This window comes from Harpia harpyja, chromosome 16 (genome assembly GCF_026419915.1).
Source record: "Harpia harpyja isolate bHarHar1 chromosome 16, bHarHar1 primary haplotype, whole genome shotgun sequence".
In the NCBI taxonomy this organism is placed as follows: domain Eukaryota; kingdom Metazoa; phylum Chordata; class Aves; order Accipitriformes; family Accipitridae; genus Harpia; species Harpia harpyja.
The window spans coordinates 2,945,863-2,967,114 of NC_068955.1; the positions used below are offsets into that span (position 1 = coordinate 2,945,863).

At 53.4% G+C, this 21,252-nt stretch overlaps 3 protein-coding genes and 1 long non-coding RNA gene across 8 annotated transcripts; 2 read left to right on the top strand and 2 right to left on the bottom strand.

Moving 5' to 3' along the window:
* Window positions 1-375: 375 nt before the first annotated feature.
* LOC128152768 (myotubularin-related protein 9-like) lies at window positions 376-5,275 on the top strand. 4 transcript variants are annotated; one of them, XM_052811379.1, is made up of 13 exons: window positions 376-504; window positions 811-859; window positions 1,467-1,744; window positions 1,963-2,022; window positions 2,323-2,431; window positions 2,757-2,882; window positions 3,016-3,189; window positions 3,338-3,555; window positions 3,677-3,838; window positions 3,975-4,116; window positions 4,206-4,426; window positions 4,636-4,787; window positions 4,917-5,275. In XM_052811379.1, the coding sequence occupies exons 3-13, from the start codon at window positions 1,548-1,550 to the stop codon at window positions 5,078-5,080; spliced, it is 1,725 nt and encodes a 574-aa protein (XP_052667339.1). In that variant the 5' UTR covers window positions 376-504; window positions 811-859; window positions 1,467-1,547; the 3' UTR covers window positions 5,081-5,275. The 4 variants fall into 4 exon arrangements, with proteins under 4 accessions (XP_052667339.1, XP_052667343.1, XP_052667342.1 ...); XM_052811380.1 differs by lacking the exon at window positions 376-504 and having other exon boundaries at window positions 842-859; window positions 1,474-1,744; XM_052811382.1 differs by lacking the exons at window positions 376-504; window positions 1,963-2,022 and having other exon boundaries at window positions 766-859.
* Window positions 5,276-6,077: 802 nt separating this feature from the next.
* On the bottom strand, window positions 6,078-10,339 carry EIF3I (eukaryotic translation initiation factor 3 subunit I). 2 transcript variants are annotated; one of them, XM_052811385.1, is made up of 11 exons: window positions 10,285-10,339; window positions 9,989-10,081; window positions 9,750-9,837; window positions 9,093-9,158; window positions 8,570-8,719; window positions 8,331-8,458; window positions 7,938-8,048; window positions 7,583-7,672; window positions 7,157-7,230; window positions 6,862-6,954; window positions 6,078-6,519 (listed from the first exon to the last, which is right to left on the bottom strand). In XM_052811385.1, the coding sequence occupies exons 1-11, from the start codon at window positions 10,285-10,287 to the stop codon at window positions 6,438-6,440; spliced, it is 978 nt and encodes a 325-aa protein (XP_052667345.1). In that variant the 5' UTR covers window positions 10,288-10,339; the 3' UTR covers window positions 6,078-6,437. The 2 variants fall into 2 exon arrangements, with proteins under 2 accessions (XP_052667345.1, XP_052667344.1); XM_052811384.1 differs by lacking the exon at window positions 10,285-10,339 and having other exon boundaries at window positions 9,989-10,120.
* Window positions 10,316-13,381, top strand: LOC128152770 (uncharacterized). The gene is made up of 4 exons (XR_008238751.1): window positions 10,316-10,382; window positions 12,238-12,304; window positions 12,494-12,586; window positions 13,315-13,381. It is a non-coding gene; the product is annotated as an uncharacterized LOC128152770 (long non-coding RNA).
* Window positions 13,382-14,048: 667 nt separating this feature from the next.
* Window positions 14,049-21,159, bottom strand: DCDC2B (doublecortin domain containing 2B). The gene is made up of 10 exons (XM_052810995.1): window positions 20,377-21,159; window positions 19,425-19,482; window positions 18,904-18,980; window positions 18,540-18,671; window positions 17,857-18,003; window positions 17,353-17,392; window positions 16,842-16,910; window positions 16,424-16,613; window positions 16,087-16,187; window positions 14,049-14,737 (listed from the first exon to the last, which is right to left on the bottom strand). The coding sequence occupies exons 1-10, from the start codon at window positions 20,652-20,654 to the stop codon at window positions 14,606-14,608; spliced, it is 1,224 nt and encodes a 407-aa protein (XP_052666955.1). The 5' UTR covers window positions 20,655-21,159; the 3' UTR covers window positions 14,049-14,605.
* Between the last annotated feature and the right edge of the window lie 93 nt (window positions 21,160-21,252).

Below are 21,252 nucleotides of genomic sequence, written 5' to 3' on the forward strand. Positions count from 1 at the left end.
GCAGTTTTGTTGGCTTTTTTTTTTCCTTTTTTTTTTTTCCCCTTTTTTTTTTCTTTTTTAGCATTATTGTCTCCAGCTGGGAGGAGACTCCCTGTTCCCCGGGAGGAAACCTTCACCGGGACGTACTGGCAAGGAGGAGCAGGGATGATTTATCCCCGGGCGCAGCCGCCTTCCCGCACCCGGCTTGGGGGGGGGGGGGAGGCCAAAAAAAGCCCAAGGAAGGAAAAAGAAACCGGTGGGGGCTACGGGGGTGGGGGGGGCAGCTGGGGTCCCGTATCCCGGCCGGGCCGTTAAGGTGGAACGGGGTCAGGATCCGGCCGCTGTCCCCGTTCCCCCGCCCCAGCCGGCGGTGCAAGCCGCCCCGGGGCCGGGCTACCTTAAACCCGACATCCGCCGGGCGCGGAGCCCTGCGCCGAGCTGCCGTCCCCGCCGTGCCGGTAAAGCTGTGCGGGGCATCGGCCGCCTCCAGGCTTGCACCCCGAGGTCCCCTGCTTGCACCCCAAGGTCCCTGCTTGCACGCTGAGGTCCCCCGCTTGCGCCCCAAGGTCCCCCGCTTGCACCCCACGGTCCCCTGCTTATGCCCAGCGGTTCTCTGTTTGCACCCTGAGGTCCTCTGCTCGCACCCCAAGATCCCTGGTGCGCCCCACAGTCTCCCGCTTGCACCCCGAGATTCTTGCTTGCTCCCCAAGGTCCCTTGCTTGCGCCCCAAGGTCCCCCGCTTGCACCCCAAGGTCCCCTGCTTATGCCCAGCAGTTCTCTGCACCCTGAGGTCCTCTGCTCGCACCCCAAGGTCCCCGCTCGCACCCTAAGGTCCCCCGCTTGCACCCAGAGGTCCCCGCCTGCCGCTGAACCCGAGCAGGTAAGTACAGGGGTGGCCAGGGCAGGCAGCGCTGCCAGCCGCTCAACCCTCCTCCTCCTCGCCCAGGGCACTTGGCAGCAGCTTCTGCTCCATCCCCAGGCCCGGGGGTGTCTGTGGGTGCAGGCAGAGCCCACGGGGCCGTGGGAGCCAGGGTCAGGTTGGTGCCGGTGGTCTGGCAGCGGCCGACGCAGCACCGAACAGCCCCAGCGCGGCAGGCCCCACCGCAGGCAGGAAAGGACCCAGAGCTGCTCCCTGCAAGGCAGCAGTTGCATTTTCAGCAGCCACCAAAAATGCCCCCCCGCCGCAGCGCAGCCAGCATCGGGTGCGGGGTACCTGGCTTGGGGTCTGGGCGCTGCCGGGGAGCTTGGAGCCAGCTCAGCCCCCTCTGCCCTGTGCCTCAGTTTCCCCATCTGCAATGACAGCATTGCTGGGGGGGGAGAAATGTCACGCTTCCCTGCGTTTTGCAGCGAGGAGGCTCCATATGCTATAAGTGACAATGTAAACAAGAAGAGGGGGGTGAGGCTATAGGGCCCAGCGTGACAAAGAGGGAAGAGGGGGTTTCCAGGCTGGGCTCTGCAGCTGCAGGATTTCCCCTTTCTCCCTCCAGCCCGGAGGCAGCCGCTGGCCGCAGGTCCCTGTCCCTGGCAGAGGCAGGCTACGCCGAGGCTCGGCGGCTGCCGGCACCGCCATGGAGTTCGCCGAGCTGATCAAGACGGCGACAGTGGAGAGCGTGCTGCTGTCGTGCGCGGGGCTACCGGCGGTGAAGGGCACCCTGTGCATCACCAGCCACCACCTACTCCTCTCCTCCTGCCCCGGGGGGGACAGCCAGCCCGGTACCGTGGAGCTCTGGCTGCTCATCCGCAACGTGGACGCCGTGGAGAAGAGGTGGGTCTCTCCCTACAGCCAGCCCCGCGCTCCCTTCTAGCAGCATCACCCCTGCCTTAGCTGGAGGAGATTCCCCACTGCTCTCCCGGTGCCCACGGCAGAGCACGGCCACCCCACGGTGCTGCCCGCCGAGCCTCGTCCCTCCTCTTCCGCGCGGCCCATGACAGGGAATGCTCGCGGCACCGGCCATTGACCTCCTCTTCTCCTCTGTGCCTCAGAGTGCAGAATTTAGGCTGGTACCAGCCTCCCCGGACTAACGGCTCCCCACGAGACACCAGGTTTGGCTTTTAACATGCTCTTGGCTCTGCTAACCCGCCCGGCAGTGCCCAGCTTTGTGCTAACCATCGCGGCACCCGCCGGGCCCCGGCCAGGGCAGGGAGATGGTGGAAATCCCGGCTTCAGACCGGCATGCCATCGGTGTCAGATGAGAGCCAGCGATTTGGCACCCACACCAGCACAGCCCTCCCGCTTCGCCCCGCTCGGCTCTCCCGGGGGGAGAGGGCAGCTCAGCGCTGTCGTGTGTCTGTCCGTGTGCATGGACCAACAGCCAGCCCTGACACTCCTCCTGCCTCCCCCAGGCTCGCCGGCTCCTCCGGCACCATCACGCTCCGGTGCAAAGACCTGAAGGTGCTGCAGCTGGAGATCCCGGGCATGGAGGAGTGTCTCAACATCGCCAGCTCCATCGAGGTGAGCTCCCGGGTGGCCAGAGAGCCTGGCCCGAGCCGCGTCGGGGTGCAAAGGGTTGGCAGGAGAAAGCAGCCGCCTGCAGTGTTTGCTCTCGGTCTGTCATTAACGTGGGTAAACACTCGGCTCCCGGACAGCGTTGGCAAAGGGTGCCCGAAGAGCTGGTGGTGCCAGCGCCTGCCTGCCCAGCCCTCGCTTGCAGCTGGGACACGGCCAGGAGCGGGGAACGGGGATGGGGTTTGCAGAGCCCTGGGGACGCAGCGGGGACTTTCCCAGCCACCTCCGTGCCCCCCACCCGTGACCAGCTCCACCTTTGCTCCCGCTCCAGGCCCTCTCCTCGGTGGACTCCGTGATGATGATGTACCCGTTCTTCTACAGACCCCAGAGCCTGAAGCTCGAGGAAGGATGGAACCTTTTCCCCCTCGAGCGGTACTTCCAACAGATCGCCTCGCAGGTGAGCCTGGAGGGGAGAGACCCGGCTAGGCTGGGGAGAGAAGTGACTCCCTGCACCCGTGCCGCGCTGCCCGCTGGGGCTCACGCTGCCGGGGAGGCACCTGAGGCAGCCCCCCACCCCGCATCTCCCCCAGACGAGCCAGTGGCGGCTGAGCGACGTGAACCGGGATTTCACCACCTGCCCCACGTACCCTCCCGCCGTCATCGTGCCGGCGGCGGTGGACGATGATGCCTTGCAGAAGGCTGCTCGTTTTCGGCAGGGTGGGCGATTCCCCGTCCTCAGCTATTACCACCCCAAGAATGGCACCGTGAGTCCATCTCCCCATCCTGCCCCTCATCCCCTCTCCCACCACTGCCAGCCCTTGAGCGAAGGTGGCTCGAAGCCCCCCCCCCATCCTGTGGGGTTCCCCCGGTGTCCCCCCCGGCTCTCGCTGCCCACCGTCCCTCACCCCGCAGGTGATGCTCCGCAGCAGCCAGCCGCTGACGGGCCCCAATCGAAAGCGCTGCCGTGAGGACGAGATGCTGCTGGGGACGGTCCTGGATGAGGGGGAACGGGGCTTCATCATCGACACGCGGTCAGCCCAGGCGGCGAAGCAGGCTCGGATGACGGGGGGGGGCACGGAACCCAAGTCCTCCTACCCGCGGTGGAGGAGGCTGCACCGGCCCCTGGAGAGGTGAGGGGTTGTGCTGAGGCTTTGCACGCTCGTGACGCTGCCCTGCCAATGGCACGGGGACTCCAGCCCCCCCTCAAAAAAGGCTCGCCAAGCCCCTGACACCGCTTTCCTCCCCTCCCAGAGGCCGCCCGCTGCAGGAGAGCTTTATTAAGCTGGTGGAAGCCTGCAACGACACTTCGATCAACATGGACCGGTGGCTGAGCCGGCTGGAGAGCTGCCGCTGGCTGAGCCACGTCAAGGCGGCCCTGAGCACAGCCTGCCTGGCCGCACAGTGCATGGACAGGTAAGGGGAGAGGGCTGCCACCCCGCAGCCCCTGCTTTCCCCCTTTCAAAGCTCTCAGTGTGACACAAACCTCAGGCATCATCCCGGGCTCGCCGGCACAGCCGGCATCGCCCCGACCACTCGCGCTTGCCCGCAGGGAGGAGGCCAGTGTGCTGGTGCACGGGGCGGAGGGAACGGACACCACGCTGCTGGTGACGGCGCTGGCCCAGGTGATCCTGGACCCGTCCTGCCGCACGCTGGTGGGCTTCCAGGGGCTGCTGGAGCGGGAGTGGATCGAGGTGAGACCGGCAGTCCTGAGGGGGCTGGGGACCCCAGCCTGGTTGGGCAACCTCTTCACTCCCATTATTCCCCCTCCGGGGTCCCACAGGCCGGCCATCCCTTCCACCTCCGCTGCGCCCGCTCTGCCTACTCCCATGCCCGGCTGAAGCAGGAGGCACCGCTTTTTCTCCTCTTTCTTGACTGCGTGTGGCAGCTGAGCCGCCAGTTCCCCTTCTCCCTGGAGTTTGGGGAGCACCTCCTCCTCACCCTCTTCGACAACGCCTATGCTTCTGACTACGGCACCTTCCTCTGCAACAACGAGAAAGAGAGGTGAGTGGGTCGGGATGCGGGGACAGCGCTTTCCCTTAGGAGCAAGGCCGTGGTCACCACCGTGACCTTGCGGCAGACCCTGCTGTGGCCAGGGCAGGGGCTGACCCTGCTGGATAGGGCAGAGCGAAGCTTTCCTGGACATAGCTTGGGTCGCACCAAGCCCCACGACTCCCGGCAGGGACTGAAAACTCGTCTCAACTCTCCCATAGGTGCCTGTGTAAAGTGAAGGAGACCACGCACTCCCTCTGGGCTTGGCTGAACCAGCCTGGAGAGAAGAAGAAGTACCTGAACCCTCTCTACTCGCACAACGCCCTGGTCATCTGGCCCTCCGTCGAGCCCCAGAGCATCCAGCTCTGGCAGGGTAAGCTGGGTCCAGTGCTCTCTAAACCCATCTTCAGCTCTGAGCAGAGCTGCGTGAGGGAAAGCTGCTCTGCTTTTCCTTCTCTCGACAGGGCACTGCTGAAATAACACACAGCCCCTTCTCTCCTAGGTTTATTCTTCCGATGGATCCGTTCATCCCAGTACCTGGACGAGGCCTGGGCAGAGATCGAGCGGTTAGTAGAGGGCAACAAACCCCCTGTCAAGGAGAGTGCAGGGAACAGGCTGAGCCGGTCCCTCTCCGATCCCGCTGCCCAGACAGAGAACGAAAGATGAACAGCAGCACGGGCAGTTCGGTCCCCGTGGGTTGCCGGCCCAAGGTGATGCTGCAGCTTTCCGTGGGAAGCGCTGTGCAGGACACAGGCCTCGCCGAGCCCAGAGGACAGCTCTGGTGGTGCAGACACACTCTCCCTTTCACAGCCTCTGGGCTGCGCAGACTGAGCTTGTTTCAGTAAAGTGCTCTCTCTCGCAGCCCACGCCGGCTTTTCTGCTCTTACATAGGGGCAGAAGCAGCCCCGCTCCATCACAAGCGAGGGTCCTTCCCGCTCTCTTTCCCAGCGGGATTTCAGCAGCAGCGGCGGAGCAGAAGGGCAGGAGGCAGCAGGAGGTCGATGTGCCCAGCAGCATTGGCCTCCAGCAGCTCCCACCGCAGCATGCCTGGCTCGCAGCCCCTGCCCAGCTGCCAGACACAGTCAAGCAGAGCAAGAACTAAGCAGCAGAACACACTAAACCCCCAACACCCTCTCCACAAAGGGCACGCTGGTCGCCCACGTTGCGTTAGTTGCTCCTAGCTGGGAGCCAGGCTGGGAAATCTGCCCTTGAACCCAGTTTTGAGGAAGGAAAGAGATACAAACCACCCCTCCAGACAGACAGACACAGGGTGAGAGGGCTGGAATGATGAGGATTTGCAACACAAGCATGCTAGTGCAGGAAATAACTGTTCCATGAGGAAAGTTGGCTCAGGGTCAGTCTAGCAAATAAACAAAGCACCAGAACTGGGCGCGTGCGTGTCATCTGGAAAACAATGACTGGCTGCTGCGCTTCCAGCCCGTTCACACTTCAGGGCCGGACCTGAACCATAGCTGCAGATCCTCCCTGGGAAAGAGTTAACCTAGGCCTGGGCCGGACAGAGGCCCCAGGAGTAACAGCACTGCTGGCTGCCCATGGGTGGGGAGCAAGGCACAGCCAACAGATCCGGGAAAGCAAAGCATTCGGGATAATTTTGTTCCAGATCGAGAAAAAAAAAAAACGAAACCAAACCAACACAGAGAGGTGCTTTTCCTTGTGTTTATAAAAGATTTATATTTATTTCCTGATGATTTTTTTTTCTCCCCTGATGTATAAATATGCCCAGCAGGGCAGGAAGCTAGCATCCCCAGGGGCAGGCAGGCAGCCAACCCAACTCCCTTCCTTGCCTTCACTCTATCTCCTGTGAAAGCCAGTCCTGCCCTTTTGAGCCGGTTGGGTTTCTAGCTCCCCACCTTCACACAGCCCCCCGAGGTTGCTGCTAACTGCTTCCCGCTGCCTCCTGCAGCGCAGAATAACTTCAGGCCTTACAACAGTTCTGCGCAGGAGCCGATGGACTGGGGCAATGGGTTGGAGGAGGAAAGAGAAGAGGAGAGGAAGTCCTCCTTTAAGCTTCAAATTCAAACTCAAAGTACTGGGGATCGAAGTAATGGATGCGAACGTAGCCATCCTCACCCCCGCTGCTGTAACTGTAAGGGAGGAAAGACAAGATAAAGTCAGCAATGTTGTCAGGAGCTCACGACATCTAGGTTTATACCAGTATTGGAGTCTGTTCTCACACCCCCCTCCAAAAACTAATAAAGGAGTCATAGGACAGAAAAAATATCAGCGACGCAGCCAAAATGTGCAGTAGGGCATCAGTGTGAACCCCCTGGACAGCATGGGGGGAGGCAGCAGGGCTGGAATGGGAGAATTAAGGAAGGTGCTTGCTCCATTCCCACTGCAGAGCTCCTGTGAGTCCAGCCATCTCCTAACTGAAAGGTGGGCTTGGCTTGACCGGGGCACGCTGCAAGACCCACAGAGATCCTCACCTCTTCCCGTCGGGGTGAAAAGCAACGCTATTTATCGGACCAAAGTGACCCTTCACTCTGCCAAACTCTTCTTCAAAAGCCAAATGGAAGAACCTGGGAGAAGGAAGAAGATTGAAATTATCACAAGAAGTCAGGAGCCTGGTTAGGGACACAATCAGGGTTTCCTCAAAAAAGCTCTGCAAGTTTAATGACTCCTCCAACACTGCCAGGAGAAAGATGCTCTGGGACAAGCACCCCTGGGCTGTCAGGAGTCCTCCAGGTGAGGACTCGACCCTGCCAGAGGAAAAGTACCAACCTCGCCTCAAATTTGCCAATCCTGGTGGAGGTCGTGGTCACATCCATGGCCTCTTGCCCACCACCAAGCACGACCTGCAAAGGAGAGAAGCCAAAACACTTCAGTGCTGCTTACACCACACGCACAGCAGCAGCCGGGAGAGGAGGGAGCCGAGCCTTGGGGATGCCTCCTACTAACCCTGCAGATCCCAGAAACTCATGAGCAGGCCTGACTCCAGCCCCAGAGAAGGTCCTGCCTCCCAGACACACTCATTTGAACATTAGAGGACACAAAGCCTTGTTCCCTGCACCAGACCGCAGCAAAGTTCCCCAGACCCATCCCACAGTCATGTTTTTTAGCTGAACTGGTGACACTCTTGTTTCCCAGCTACCTGGGACAATGCAGGAGTCACAGCAAGACCGTTACAATGAACGAGCTCATTCTTACGTGATCAAAAATGGGGGAGAGTGCAGCAGAGTTCACCGGTCGCTCCGTCCGGAATGTCTTCAAATGTTCAAGTGTCGTGCAATCAAATAGCTAGGAGGCAAGAGGGAGAGAGTTATTCTGCAAGAGGGCTGGCAGCCCAATTAACTCACACAAATCTTGCTGCTGGGCCTCACCCCTGGCCGTTAAATTATAACGTGGTGGCACCTCCCCTTTCTCCCTGAACTTTCCCACTAAGCTTTGACTTTCCATTAACTCAAATTTCTAAGGATCAAACCTCTGTGATAGCCACAGCTCTGAGCAGAGGTCCTGCAAGCAAATACCAACGGTCCACTGCAATTCCAACAGGAGGCCTCACCTTGGCTGTGTTGTCCTTGGAGGCAGTGATGAACATGGTCATGTCCCTGGAGGTCTGAATATCGTTGATTTGCTTGGTGTGCTCCTTGATGTTTGAGAGCTGCTCCCCTGACTGAAGGGCAAAGAAGGCAGTTTCAGCGTGCTGGCAAGCAAAGTGAGTGTACACACGATTTCTCCATGAAAAACAATTTAGGAGATGTCGCTGTCAGCAGCAGGGCAGACATTGGTACATCAGCCTTGCTCAAGGGAGCTGTGTATTTTAACTATCCTTCCATGAGGCTGCTGGTTTGAGCCAAAAAGCCCATATTCTGTCCCATGACCAGAACAGGAATGCTGCGATATCCTCCCCCAGGCATTGCTGCCCAAAGAAGATGCTGTTCCTTATCAGGCTGACCTTGGCACTGAACTGGTTCAGCTCTCCGCTCTCATGTCCTGCAATGATGAACTCTCCCAGGGGGCCCCACACAGCACTAGTGATTTTAGAGTCACTGCAGGGGATTTTCATGTAAGGCTCGTTGTTCTCTGCAGGAAGGAAGGAAGGAGACAGACAGACAGACAGACAGAGTGGCACCAGCTCCAGTGATCAACGCTTCCCCTTATTCCCTGGTGCAGGCACTGGCCCGGATTCCTCACCGATCTGGCTGGGGTCCCGGAGGTCAAAGAAGCTCACAAAACACTGATATCCCATCTGCTTGTCCGTGGAAAACATGATGATGTTTCCTCCAAAGTCGAAACCACATGTCCTCACTGCTGAGCTGGTCTTCACCAGGGCGAGCTGCTTTCCTGAACACAGAACAGAAAGTGTCACTTCACCAGGTATTTTATTGCAAGGTTAATGAAAAAGATCAGCTGAGCGGCAGGGTCAGAGGGAGGGTGAGAGCATCGGGCGTAGCTGACAAGCAGGTTTGGTGACCTGTAAGCACTAACTGCACGATTTGACTACTTGGGCGGTAAAGTGCACAAATTCACTACATAGTCGCTAGAAACTAGGCACATCCACAGACCCTCCCCTCCAGCAGTCTGAGTTAGGATTCGATTCAGACCTCTTTCAGGGGGGTGAACAAGCACATGTTTTGCTGCCACTATGCACTCCAAGCTTAGCAGACTTCATGGCAGGACAGAGCTGTGACTCAAACAGAGAGGAAAAGAGTCTTACCTGTTTCACAGTCCCAGAGCCGACAGCTGTTATCTGCAGAGCCAGTGAGCACATGTCGTGTGTCCCCTAGGTCACCAGTTAGGGAATATCAGCACATTCTCAGCCCCAAAAAGCTACTGTCTAGATACCCGGGGAATATTTATACACAAGATTAAAAAGCTGTATTACACAGAGATTGGGCAATGTTCATTCCAGGACCAGCAATACTCCAGTACAGACAGACGCAGAGTCCAAGTGTTCGCATTACAAAATCCACAACTTTCTTCTAGAAATGTTAGAGGAAAAGGCTCCAGCTCTTACATTAACACAACCTTTACACGTTTTTGTCTCCGCTAACTGCTGCCCACACTGGAGACGGAAGACCTTGTGCAACTCAGACACGTTCCCAGGGCCACAACAGCAAAAGCAATGATGCACAAATGAGAGCAGACGGGGCAACGCTGCACACGTTATTCCAAACGACAGCCCGGGATGAAAAATACCCAAAAGATGGAGTAAAGGAAAGACAACAGAAGAGTTAAATACACTGTATGACCCCCCCTCCCCAGCTCCTCTTCAAGAGGAAACAGTGCAGCAGTTGGGAGGAATCGGCTCAAGTGAATCCCTGTAAGGAAAATACATGGGGCAGATAAACTGGTTTCCACGATCAAAGGATACAGTCTGCATCCACACACCACACGGCTCCTGTGTGGCCGTTGTAGGTGCCGAGCCTCTCTCCATTCACTGAATACCAAACGTTGACAATCTGGGAGAAGAAAACAACCAAGCACCCCTCTTACCAGACGGATTAATTAACGGGACTGATGAAAAACCCGTCAATCATCGCGGCGGACGCTGGTTTTCACCCGGGGGTGGGGGTGAGGGGAACACGGACGGGCAGGGCCCGCCGCACTCACGGGATCCTTGGCCACGGTGAAAAGCAGGTCTCCCTCCCGGTTGTACTTGATCTGCGTGATGGAGCGCTCATGGCCCTGCAGCAGGATCGGCTTCTGCGAGGCGGGGGGAGACGCCATTTAATGCTTCAGGCGAGGCACGGCCTCAGCCCCCGGGCCGGGGCTCCTGGGCCGCGGGGAGGGGGCGGGGGGCGGCAGTGCCGCCCCCCGCCCCCTCCCCGCGGCCCAGGAGCCCCGGCCCGGGGGCTCTGACACCGTCCGACCACCGGTCACGACCACCGACCCGACCCGGCTCTTACCATGGCGGCAGCTCTGAGGGGAAAGAACCAGCCGGTCGCTTCCGGGTCAGAGGGTGCGCGGGACGGAAGTAGCGTCACCGTCGCTATGGCGCCCGTGGGTGAGCTTCCGGGATGGAGGGGAGAGAGTTCCCGGGCGGGGAAGGTTCTGCTTTGAGAAGGGAACGGGGTCTTCCCTTGGGAAGGGAAATAGCCACCGGCTGGGCCTTTGTGGGGGGCTTCCTTGAGGGGGGGGGAATGTGGCGGCAGGCTGGGCCCCGGCGGGATCTTCCCTGAGGGTGGAACAGGGCCATGGCTGTTACCGAAATCCGGAATAAAACTCCTTAACACACCGATGTGAAGTTAAGAAGCAGGCGCTTCGTTTAGTGCAGCGCTGGGGACGCGGGGGATCGCTCCTCCAAAGGCGTGTCCCACTTGGTATCAAAATCCATCAGTTTTTATAGACTTTTTCTGTCAGGTCATTGTTACATAAGCTCTTTACGTAAAAATGCATACTATGCTCGTTCTTAAATTTAACCTTTATAATGATTGGTCCTTTGATTATATAACCTTATCAATATTCTTATTTAAAAACAATCATTGGTCAGTTACACTTAGCTCTACTGATTGGAATCTTCGATACTCAAATCAAGATGGGAAGGGTAAGGGGGTTTCCAAGCAGCAAACTGGTGTCCATGATGGTTTCCTTAGTTTGTTGAAACAAAACATAGAAAAACCAGTAACTTCCTGGTGAGGTTTCTATGGTTAGCTATTTCAAACTTTAACAATATTGAGGTTCCTATAGTCACACATAACACAGTTCCTAAAGTTTCTACGGCTACATGTCAAACTTAACAATCCTATACATTATGCTTCACAATTTTACTTCTTAATCAAACCTAACTCTTCTATGTGATTAAATTTTGATTTCTTTACCAGAATATTTGCAGCATGGCCTGGACCCCTGTGGGGTCTTCTCTGTGGGGGGGGATGTGGCCCTGGGTTTGGTCTGCTGTGAGGTTTTCCCTGAAGGGAGAGCGTGGCCACAGGCTCGGTTGGCTCTGGTGATTTCCTCGAAGGAGCATGGCTGCAGGCTGGGCCCGGTGAGGGGGATGCAGCAGCAGGGTGGGCTCGCTGCGGGGATTTCCCCACCACCCCCCCAAGAGGAACGTGTCAGTAGGCCCAGAGTGGGGTTCTTCACGATGGGAGACAGCAGTGAGCTGGGCTGGTGAACGTTGTCCCTGATGGGGAATAGCAGTGGACCAGGCCAGGCCCTCTACAGGGAGATGAGGCCAGGCTGACCCAGTATGGGCTCTCTGAGGTGATGGCAGACCGAGCTGGCATTCCCCTGGGGCCAGTGGGTCGCTGAGCCCAGGCTGTGCCGCAGGAGAGGCAGCGGCGCTGGTGCTGGTGGCCGTGCTGTGGGGCAGCACCGGACCGTTCCTGCGGACGGGCGCAGCGGGGCTGGAGGAGGTGCGGCGCCAGGGCCGCCTGCAGCAGCTGCTGGCAGAGATCCGCTTCTTGGGCCTCAACTACAAGGTGCGACACCGTCCAGGCTGCCGGGCCAGGGAGGTAGCAGGGTGTCAAACTGCCTTTGGGATCATTCCTTCCTGTTTACTTCTGGACTTGATACTTAAACTGTTAAATATTCCATCTATCATCACAATTCTTTATCCTTAGTAGTGTTTCATTTACTTGCCTATAGTACTGCTCTTCTTGTGCAGAATTGAGACCACTTTCATAGGTGGCAGGTTATTAACCCTCATATTTTACATAAAATAAGCACGGTCTGCCTTTTGCAGATTGGAGAACTAAGACGTTGAGGAGCTTGTGCCTGGCAGCGGAATCGCCAGCGTGCCACATTTCCGCTGCCCAACACGGCACAGGGCAAGGGGGTCTGGGCTCTGCTGCCCGCTCGCTGCGGGGCACACAGTGGGTTTGCAAGCAGCAACTGACAGGCTTGTGTTCTTCTTGCAGTACATGGTGCCGTTTCTGCTCAATCAAGGTGGATCTCTCCTCTTCTACCTCACCTTGGCATCCGCAGGTTAGTTCTCGTCGCTTTTGCGGAGCGGGTTGATTGGGATTTTGGGAGGATCAGTGCTATTGATTACTCTGGTGACTCAGGTAAACATCAAGCAGCTGTCTTGTAATAATCACAAGTAAAAGAAGTCCCTTATGATTTGTACAAGATCATCCATTTTAAACTGTTTGTGTTACAACTGTTCAATTTCAGATCTGTCCCTGGCAGTACCGCTCTGTAACTCCCTGGCTTTGATAGTCACGCTGGTGACTGGGAGGCTTCTGGGAGAGGACATTGGTGGTAAAAGTAAGCTACACTTAAAACATTTCCTCACATTGTCTCCTGCACCTATTTGCTGACTTAATAGCATGGGCTGCCCACTGGTCTCCTGAAAAATAGCAAACACTCACACAAGGGCTTTAACTAGTTAAGCAGCAGTTCTTGCTACAGGACCTGAAAGGGAAGTGAAACAGACTTGTGGGCAGCGGTAGTAAATTTGAAGATAGAACTGGCTGTTCTAAGCTAACAAAGTTTATAGGACCGAGCTTTTACCTAACTAGATATTTAACCATAAGAGAAGCACTAAATAATATGTCCACCGTGGAAAAGGAGTGCCCCATAAGCCCCCAAATGTTAACACCCATCCTTCTTTCCTTCCCTTACATCCTACAATAACATTACCTTGCTCGGAAAGTCAGAAAAATGGCAGGAAACTTGAAAGCTTAAAAACACCAGGACCTGGCGCAATAGCTGTAGGAATACACTAAAATGTTTTTTTGTTGTTTAAGCATGGTTCTTGCTAGCCAGACATACAGCATCAGCAACGTTTTCTTAGAAACATGCTTTGCTCAATGTACGCGGGCAGTCCAGACATCCAAAACCCTTCAGAACTCACCTGGTCCAGGTCATATCTATCCAGACATTTATGCTAGCTTATTTACTGTGACATCTGAGCATCATATAGTTAGCAATGAGAAGATCTGACTAGTGTTGAACTGTGTAAGTTCCCAACATCTTGTTGTTCATTTCCGCAGGGGCTGTGGTGGGAATGCTGCTCACCATCCTAGGAGTCACGCTCTGTGTAGCTGGTTCATGAACAAGATGCAGTAAGAAGGAGAGGAAGAGAACCTGTTCAAAGGTAACCCCCGTGGCTGAAGAGGGTGCTTCTGGCTCAGCAGCAGACCCTTTGGCTCAGTTGGACCTAGGAAGCTGTATTTTGACACACAGATGTCAAAAAACATGAAAACCTGGACCAGGGTGGAACAAGGCATGTTGCAAGGACATCCTATTTAATGTCTTGAGTTAAGGAATTTTTTGTTTGTGGGTGTTTCAAGGCAAGGATGATTGAATTGTCTTGTTCAGCACTGCAGGGATAATAAATGGTTAATAAATCGTTCAAAGGGAGCTTCTGGGACCGAGTGTTTTTTCTGTAGAAGGAATCTGTTTAGGAACTCTCCCTTTTTGTGGCCAAGCACATGGAAGTGGCTTCCTCCACTGCGCTCAGCTGCAACGTACCAGGTCACGCTGCACAGCCCCTTACGCTGAGGTTACCACCTGGCTTTTCTCCACTGGCATCTTGTAGAGTGCCTCTCATCTGTAAAATAACAACAGTGCAGTTTTTCCCTAGGGAGGGAAGAGTGTTTTTCTTTTTAGTGAAATTATCAGTCCAAAATACCAGATGGATCACAGAAGGAAAAAATCTTTGTTACCCTTGTAATTAATCAGAAACACTAGGGAGGGGAATACAGAAAGCCTTGCACAAAGAGGGTTAATACAAGAGCTGTTTATTACTGTGACTTTTCCTAAATCAGACAGATGCTCCTAAAAGAAGTTAACAGAAACAAAATGTATATAGTTTTGGGAACAGGTTTGATTGCTGCAAACATTATCCAAGCATTCCAAACCAGAGGGACAATGATGCGATGAAGTCTCTTTATAAGAAGCATCTGACATAGAACAAATTTCCTGGCAGACATTTTGTTATAAAGGCGTGTATCCTATTTGGCAATTCTTCCTTCCCAAGTTCAGATACAAACCAGCTTAATTAGAGTTCAGAAAAGCAGCCATCGCCTCTGCCGCATCATCACACGATAGAGATGAGGAAAGAGGGAAGATCATTATTTAACAACATTGTGCATCTGATTCATTACTCACTGGTACTCTGCTTCTCAAGCCTAGACGGTGAGGATGCTTGATTTTAGAAGAGTTTGTTAATTCATCAAAAAGCTTGGCCAGTCTGTGGTGTTAGAGAAATCTAGGATTCACATGCTTTTGTTTTCTGCAGCTGTGCAGATAGCCGTGTACCAAACTGTCCCTCTTCTCCCATCACACTCCCTTTGTGAACTCTTCAGAGCTCTTTCCTGCCAAGGGCAACATCGTTCGGTGCTTTTCATCCTCAGAGTCACTGGCATCCCTTTTCCTTGCCACAGTCTTTTGTGATTTGTCTGTAGTCTGTGCCTTTTTGCGGTGAGAAGGAAATACAGTTATTAATGTAGCACTTCACTATTACAGAAAGGCTCTGGGACGAAATTCCTGGATTCCATTTCCAGTCTTACCATGGCTTTGGTATGCAAACTTGGGTCTCTACATTAAATTCAAATGTAGTTTATTTAAGGCCTCATGATTCTCTCCCACTGCAGAGGAAAGCTGTGACACTCAAATAATAACAACTGTAGAGCAGAGTGATCTGGAGGGGAGAAGGCCAACGGAAAGCAGCGGCATCAGAGTGCCCACCCCACGGAGAAATGCTGGCCCAGCCTCTAAAGCAAACACAGCACGCCAGGCTCCCCATTGAGCCAAGAAGTCAGAAGCCATTAGCTAATTCTTTACTAGGGCTTTCTCTAATTTAAGTTCAAAGGAGTTGTTTTCCTTTGAAGTTCTAATTAATCCAAAGAGACTACCTAGGCAGAACTATGAATCACCTACAATATAATGCATGTCATCCCATTACATCAATTCTAAATGTCCTTACGAAAAGTTTAAAACATTAATATGCCACAAACAATAAGCATCTTGCAGACATTTTTCACACAGAATTGTGTTTTAAAAGAACTGCTTTTTTTCCCTTTTAAAAAAAAGGCTTAAACTTGCTACTATCTAATAAATGTGTTCGGTCATTTTAGGAATTACATGTTTATTCCCTGCCATGTTTACTCACCTGGCTACAGGCAAGTTCTGCTTAACAAGTTGTATTTAGGGGTACTGAATTTTAGTGTAAGAACTCTGAACACAGCCAGGAAGGATCTTACACACTTCATAGAACCATTAAGTGGAATATATACCTTATTGTGGTGTATTATTTTGGCTTTTGGTATAAGTTCTTCTGCAACTCTCTGGAACAGGAGTAAGGATAGAAGTAGTACACACAGAAAAATCCAGGAAAGCCTTTGATATCCTTACTGCAGTGGGAAGCTGTAACTCTCACATTCCAGAAGGGAAATGTTCATTACCCAGATGACAATCTCTCGGCTTTCTAACATGCAAAGCCCTGCCGTTACACACTGTCCTCTGGTTTCTGAAGTTCCCCCTGGTGGTTACTTTCATCTTTACACATTGTAGAGAGAAGCGCAGCGCTTCATAAACCTAACGAACAGGACTTAAAAGAAGTGAGAAAACTGAAGGACTTCCCAAGCAATTGCTATAAACTATTGACTGATGTATTCTCACAGACTGTCTCTGAAGGGCTGGCTCTTGGAGTTAGCCTCCCTGCTGTGCAAAACCTGCAGCACCAATAGATTCTAGTGGGACCATAAGTACCTCCCTGCAGCAGCGAGACTCTTAACAGGGCAGAAATTCGTTTCTCAGACCTGATCAATGGGTACGTCCACCCTTGTGTGTTCATCCTCTTTTACTTCCCAGGCACCTCGCATCTCCTTCCCAGGATCTCTGGTTTTATAGATGCTTTCTTCTGCAAGGAGAAGAAAAGAAAAAAGCTGTTCAATAGGTATTGCAGATAGCTGTGCCCTGGTCTTGATGAGGCTACGGAAATGTCCTCGTATATGCCCAGATGAGGAGAGGAAAGAAGCAGAAATTCAGAAGTTATTGGATGCATCACTGCTTTCTTTTGGTGCATCTGCAGGTATTTTGTCCTTTAGCATCAAAGTAAAGCCAGTCTTCCTCTATGCTTACAGCAGTGTCCTTTACCTTGATCAGGCCAGTGCTGCATATTCCTGTTGCTCCTTCTGTTTTGTCCTGCACGGACAGGTTTAGCATGGAAAATGGACTCTTCCTCTCTGAGGCAAGATTTCCTGGCTTGCCTTGGCAGTTGTGGAAAAGCAGCTGGGATCTTGCCTTTCTCTGCAGCTCCTGTGGTCTGCATCCTGCGACTGTCCAGCTGAAAGTATTCACCACACACTTCTGATAGGCCTTCTTGATAAAACAGTTTATAAAACAAGAGAAGTTTTGCAGGGCAATCCCTTAAACACTGCAACTTTCCTCTGTGACCCTTGATCCTGACTGGTACAAATCTGTAACGCTGCATTCTCTGACTGGGTTTTAAGTTGATACTACAAGTGAAACAGATACAGGGAACACATAAAACACTTTTTGCAGTCACTCCTACCTGTTGAGGTGGTTCAGCAAGAGCAGAGTCACCAGCTCTGTCCTGGGAGGTGGCACAGAGTTCACCAAACTGAAAACAAAAGAAAAAAAGGAAAAGGAAATTTTAAAAGCAAATAGCACAGATAACACAGATGCACATTTCAATGGACAATCCAGGACAGCCCAGCTGCTGTACCTGTAGTCTCTGTTGGGCATTTTACCCACACAGTGAGCAGGAAAGATATCCTAGCTCCAGGATGAATTCTCCCTGCCCATCAGCCAAAAAGGAGAAGAGGTAAGTGAGGCCACTTTAAGGAGTTTTTCTTCAGGCAGTGAGATTTAATTCAAGTGTGATCTGGCCACATAACTGTCTCTAGCTCCTCTCCTTTGGGAATGGTGCCAAGCAAGGATGCCATAGCCATGGCAATTGGGAATGGAGATTGTGGTACACATCCACTGTGTATAGAGGGATGCCTGCACAAAAGTAATGGTGACAGTAGCACAAACAGTCCTGCGCCAGCTGAGCCACCTACCCTTCTGTGGTATTTCTTGCGCCTGCTTTTTGGGTGGTTCCTGCAACAAAAAAGAAGCAGATTCTCAGTATCAGGTAGAAGTCAGCTGCAGGAGGACACGATCTCCCCTTTTCCCATAAGAGAGAGGGCCCCTGGAGGTGTTTTTTCTCAGCACAGGTAGAGCACACTCCACAGCAGATCACCTTCCCATTATATCACACCACCCACCACAGGCCTGTGAAATTCAATGCCTGGCCTAATGGGCAGGTGCTCCTCAGTGCTTGATGAACACTTAACTGAGAAACAACCAAACCGCTTGCTTTCTCTGGCACTGAACTCTGGATTTCAGGGGCTAACCTTCAAAGCTTTGAAAACACATTATTTCTTCCTAAACTTCCAACACATGAAGCAAAACTCAAGCCCTGAAGCAGACAGCACTGAACAGGAGGGCTACAAAAAGGATGGCTTTAGCTGAAGACCACCACGGACACGATTCTTTAAACCACTTGGCCACAGTCTACGTACCACAGCGTCCTGCGTGCAGAATCCTGGGGCACCAGCAGCTCAAAGTAAGGCAGTTTTTTGTACTCCTCATTTCCCACTGCCACATAGTAATTGCCATTCACCAGCTCCTCCCCACTGGACACCTGGGTTCCGTCCAGCCTGCAGAGCCTCAAGGAAGAGACAGCAAAAGGTTTAGAGATGTCACCAGACCCTGAACAACCCCTCAGCATGGAAGCAGTCAGGCAAGCGCAAAGTGGTAAACAGGAACGAGACAAGGCAGAGAGGATCAATCATTCTTAGTATTGCTCCGAGGAAGTATGCAGAAATATTACACCCAGTGATCACTGAGATGCAGTTGATCTTAGCTTTTTCCTTGGGAGTCAGTAAATAGGTGTATGAGGAGAAGGTAGGCTGCATTTGTTGGATAAAAGCCCCTCTAGACATAAACTCCTTTTTATGCCATGCTTTACAGCTTGCTTACTGATTTTTCACCAGACCACCAGCAACATCAGCCCTCCTCACAAAGCACCCAAGACATTGGGGTTATCCCTGATTTGAAGATGGGAAAACCAGAAAAGCAAATGAGTTTGCAAAAGCAGACTTTAAGTGGCTGTCTGAACTCCCAGTCTTCTGTGCTAATCAGAGCTGCTTATGTTCTGGACATAAGGAAAGAGGAGCCGGCAGTGCCTTATCTGGATACCCACTTTTTAACAGCTCCACTGCGCAGGTCGGCTTTCTCTGTCAATGTGGCCAGGAGCGCATCCCACTGCAGTGAGGTGCTCTTGGAGAGCGGCAGCGGGAAAGGAGGGCTCAACAAATCCCCATTCCGGAAAACACTGCAGTAGAAACAACCCAGAGCATGCGATGAGCCAGTACTCCTGCAGCTGTGGAAGGTGGGGAAAAAAGCCAGCCACTGGTGCCTGGACAGTATTTACAACAAATAGTTCTGGTAGAAGCTGGGAATTGTGCCTGTGGGGCAGCGCTCCCAGGATCTCAGAGAAATTGCCTCCTCCAGCCTCCAAAAACATTCCCAGAGACCCTCCAAGGAGAAAACACCAAGGCACTTACTGTATCGTGCAGGGCAAGTGGGCGTGCTTCTGCCATCGCGCCAAGACGTTCGACTTCCAGGGAGCTACAGCGCAGAACTGTAGAGACCGAGTTCAGTGCACAAGAACAGTGACAGCCCTGACAGAGCCTCCCAGGGCTGTTCCCTTTTCTCCATCAGGAGCTGCCTGCTCTGGGACACCGCCTGCCCTGCCTTCAGGCTTGCTGCTGCTAGGTGGGATTTGTTGTCAGCAACACCCAGGCTGGAAAGGCTCTTCACATAGCTGAGCACGTTCCAGAATTGCCAGCCAACCTCTGAGCACAGATCCCTCCCCTGCACCATTAAGGGGGATGAAGGTACACAGCAGTAGCCCCTGTGCTGTCTCACATGTCCTACTGATTCCTGTGGCACTTTCCTGATCTCCACTGGGCACCTCGCAGCCTTAAATCTCAACTTTACTTTCATCAGTGCCAGCCCTAACATCTCTCTTACCTCCCCGCTCATTCTGCGCTCCCGCCTGCCCCCACTCAGCTCAGGGACTCACCTGCAGACCCTCGCTGTTCCTTGTCCCACGGAGCTCCTTCCTTCCGTGATTTAAATAGCTGTGAGAAAAAGACAACAACATTGCCACATACCAACTGGGTCATGGCTGACTAAAGAGCAGTGAGGAAACAACCAACTGCTCTGCCTTGGTGCATCGCCACCAGAAGTGTGGGTCACTTATTTGGGTCACTTCTGAAACAATTCTCCGGGTGCCCCACCTCATGGTCTCCCAGAACTTCAGTCTAAATTAAAGTCTGCTACATTTAAGAAATTCCCAGCCAAATACAGACCATTTCAGATCCCCATGCTAAAGACACCCAAAAGATTTTATTCCTTTGTGTTGCTCACTGATCAAGGCTCCAAGGGCTGACTGGCGTTAATGTAGCCTAGACCACCTCCTCAACAAAATACAATACACACCTGGGAGCCAAATTCACCTGGCACACACACCACACACCTCACCTCTAGAGTCAAGCAATGCCACAAAAACCCCTTTAACCCTCTGTATTTCAGGATGAACCAAAACAGCTCTACTTTGTACAGGATTAGAAAACAAAAAACCTTCATCAAACCAAAGCAAAAGTATTTGTCAGTGGAGACAGTGTGACTGACAGCTCTGCCAAGGAAGCGGGCAGCAGAACCTCCCACGCCACAAAACAAGGTGCACGGGAGGCAGAGCAGCACCCATCACAACATCCTGCCAGAGAACGCATGCCTCCCCCAACGTGTGTTCTTCTGAGAGTCAATTGACCTTATCAGGAATATTTGCATTTTCCATGCGATCTGGAATATGTCCAGTAGTTTCCAGTAAGAAAAGAAATTAATCTGTCTCTGGTTTTCGTTGGGTTTCTACCCCTCTTACCTCTTTTTTCCATTCACACCCCAATACATTCCCCACAGAGGTGATGTAAAGCTGCTTACCAAACCCAGAGACCAAAGTTCCATCTACTCACTCAAGCTTTTTGAACTTTTCAAAGCCCGCAGCCACGTACTGGCATCCGTCCTGCAGGTCCCCCAGCTCAGTGATGCGGTGGCCGTGCCTGGGTGTGTAGATGTTCCTCACAGCCAAGGGCGCACGAATGCTCTTGGTCACCTCATTCAGAAATGCCTCAAAGGTCAGAAACCGCCGCTGGTTCACTACAAACTTCCTCCCGGGGAAGAAGGGGTCACCGTTGCGATACACCACCACATTCTTGGCTGGAGGTGCCAGAGCTAAGCCACAGGAGCTCATCCCCCGTAGGTCAAGCAAGTCCCGCTGACCAGAGAGGCAAAACAGACCAACGTGGGGAGCAGAGGAGAGCTCCAGCCAGCCTCCCGCTGAGCCCAGACCTTTCCGACCAGCCGCTCTCACGCTCTGCCGTCCCTTCCCAGCGTAGTCTGGCGCGGCTGGCTGTCTCCATGGATGCACGCCCAGCAGGAGGAAGTTGTGGGCCCGTCTGGAGGCCACATCAAACAACCTGCAGAGCACTTTTCTATTTAAGAACCGGGAACCACACAGCTCTTTAATCCCCAAACATCAAGTACTGCGAGCTCCTTCACCGGCCGCTGCAGCCACCAGGCTGATTAATCAGTCTGAAGGTACAGTAAGTGCCAGTATCTTTACGGCAGCAGCTCACATCCCATCCGGAGCAGTGCTATCCAGAAGCTGTCACCCCCTTGCCATTGCTTGCTACCTGCATGAGAAGTGCAATGGGTTTCTGTCCTGCGTTTATTGGACAAAGATCCACATCCCAGCGGACACACCACCCTTTGCACTGAACAGGCTGACACGGGTCGGAACGGGCCGCGGACTCACTTGGGTCTGCCCAGGAGAAGGTGGCAAGCCAGAC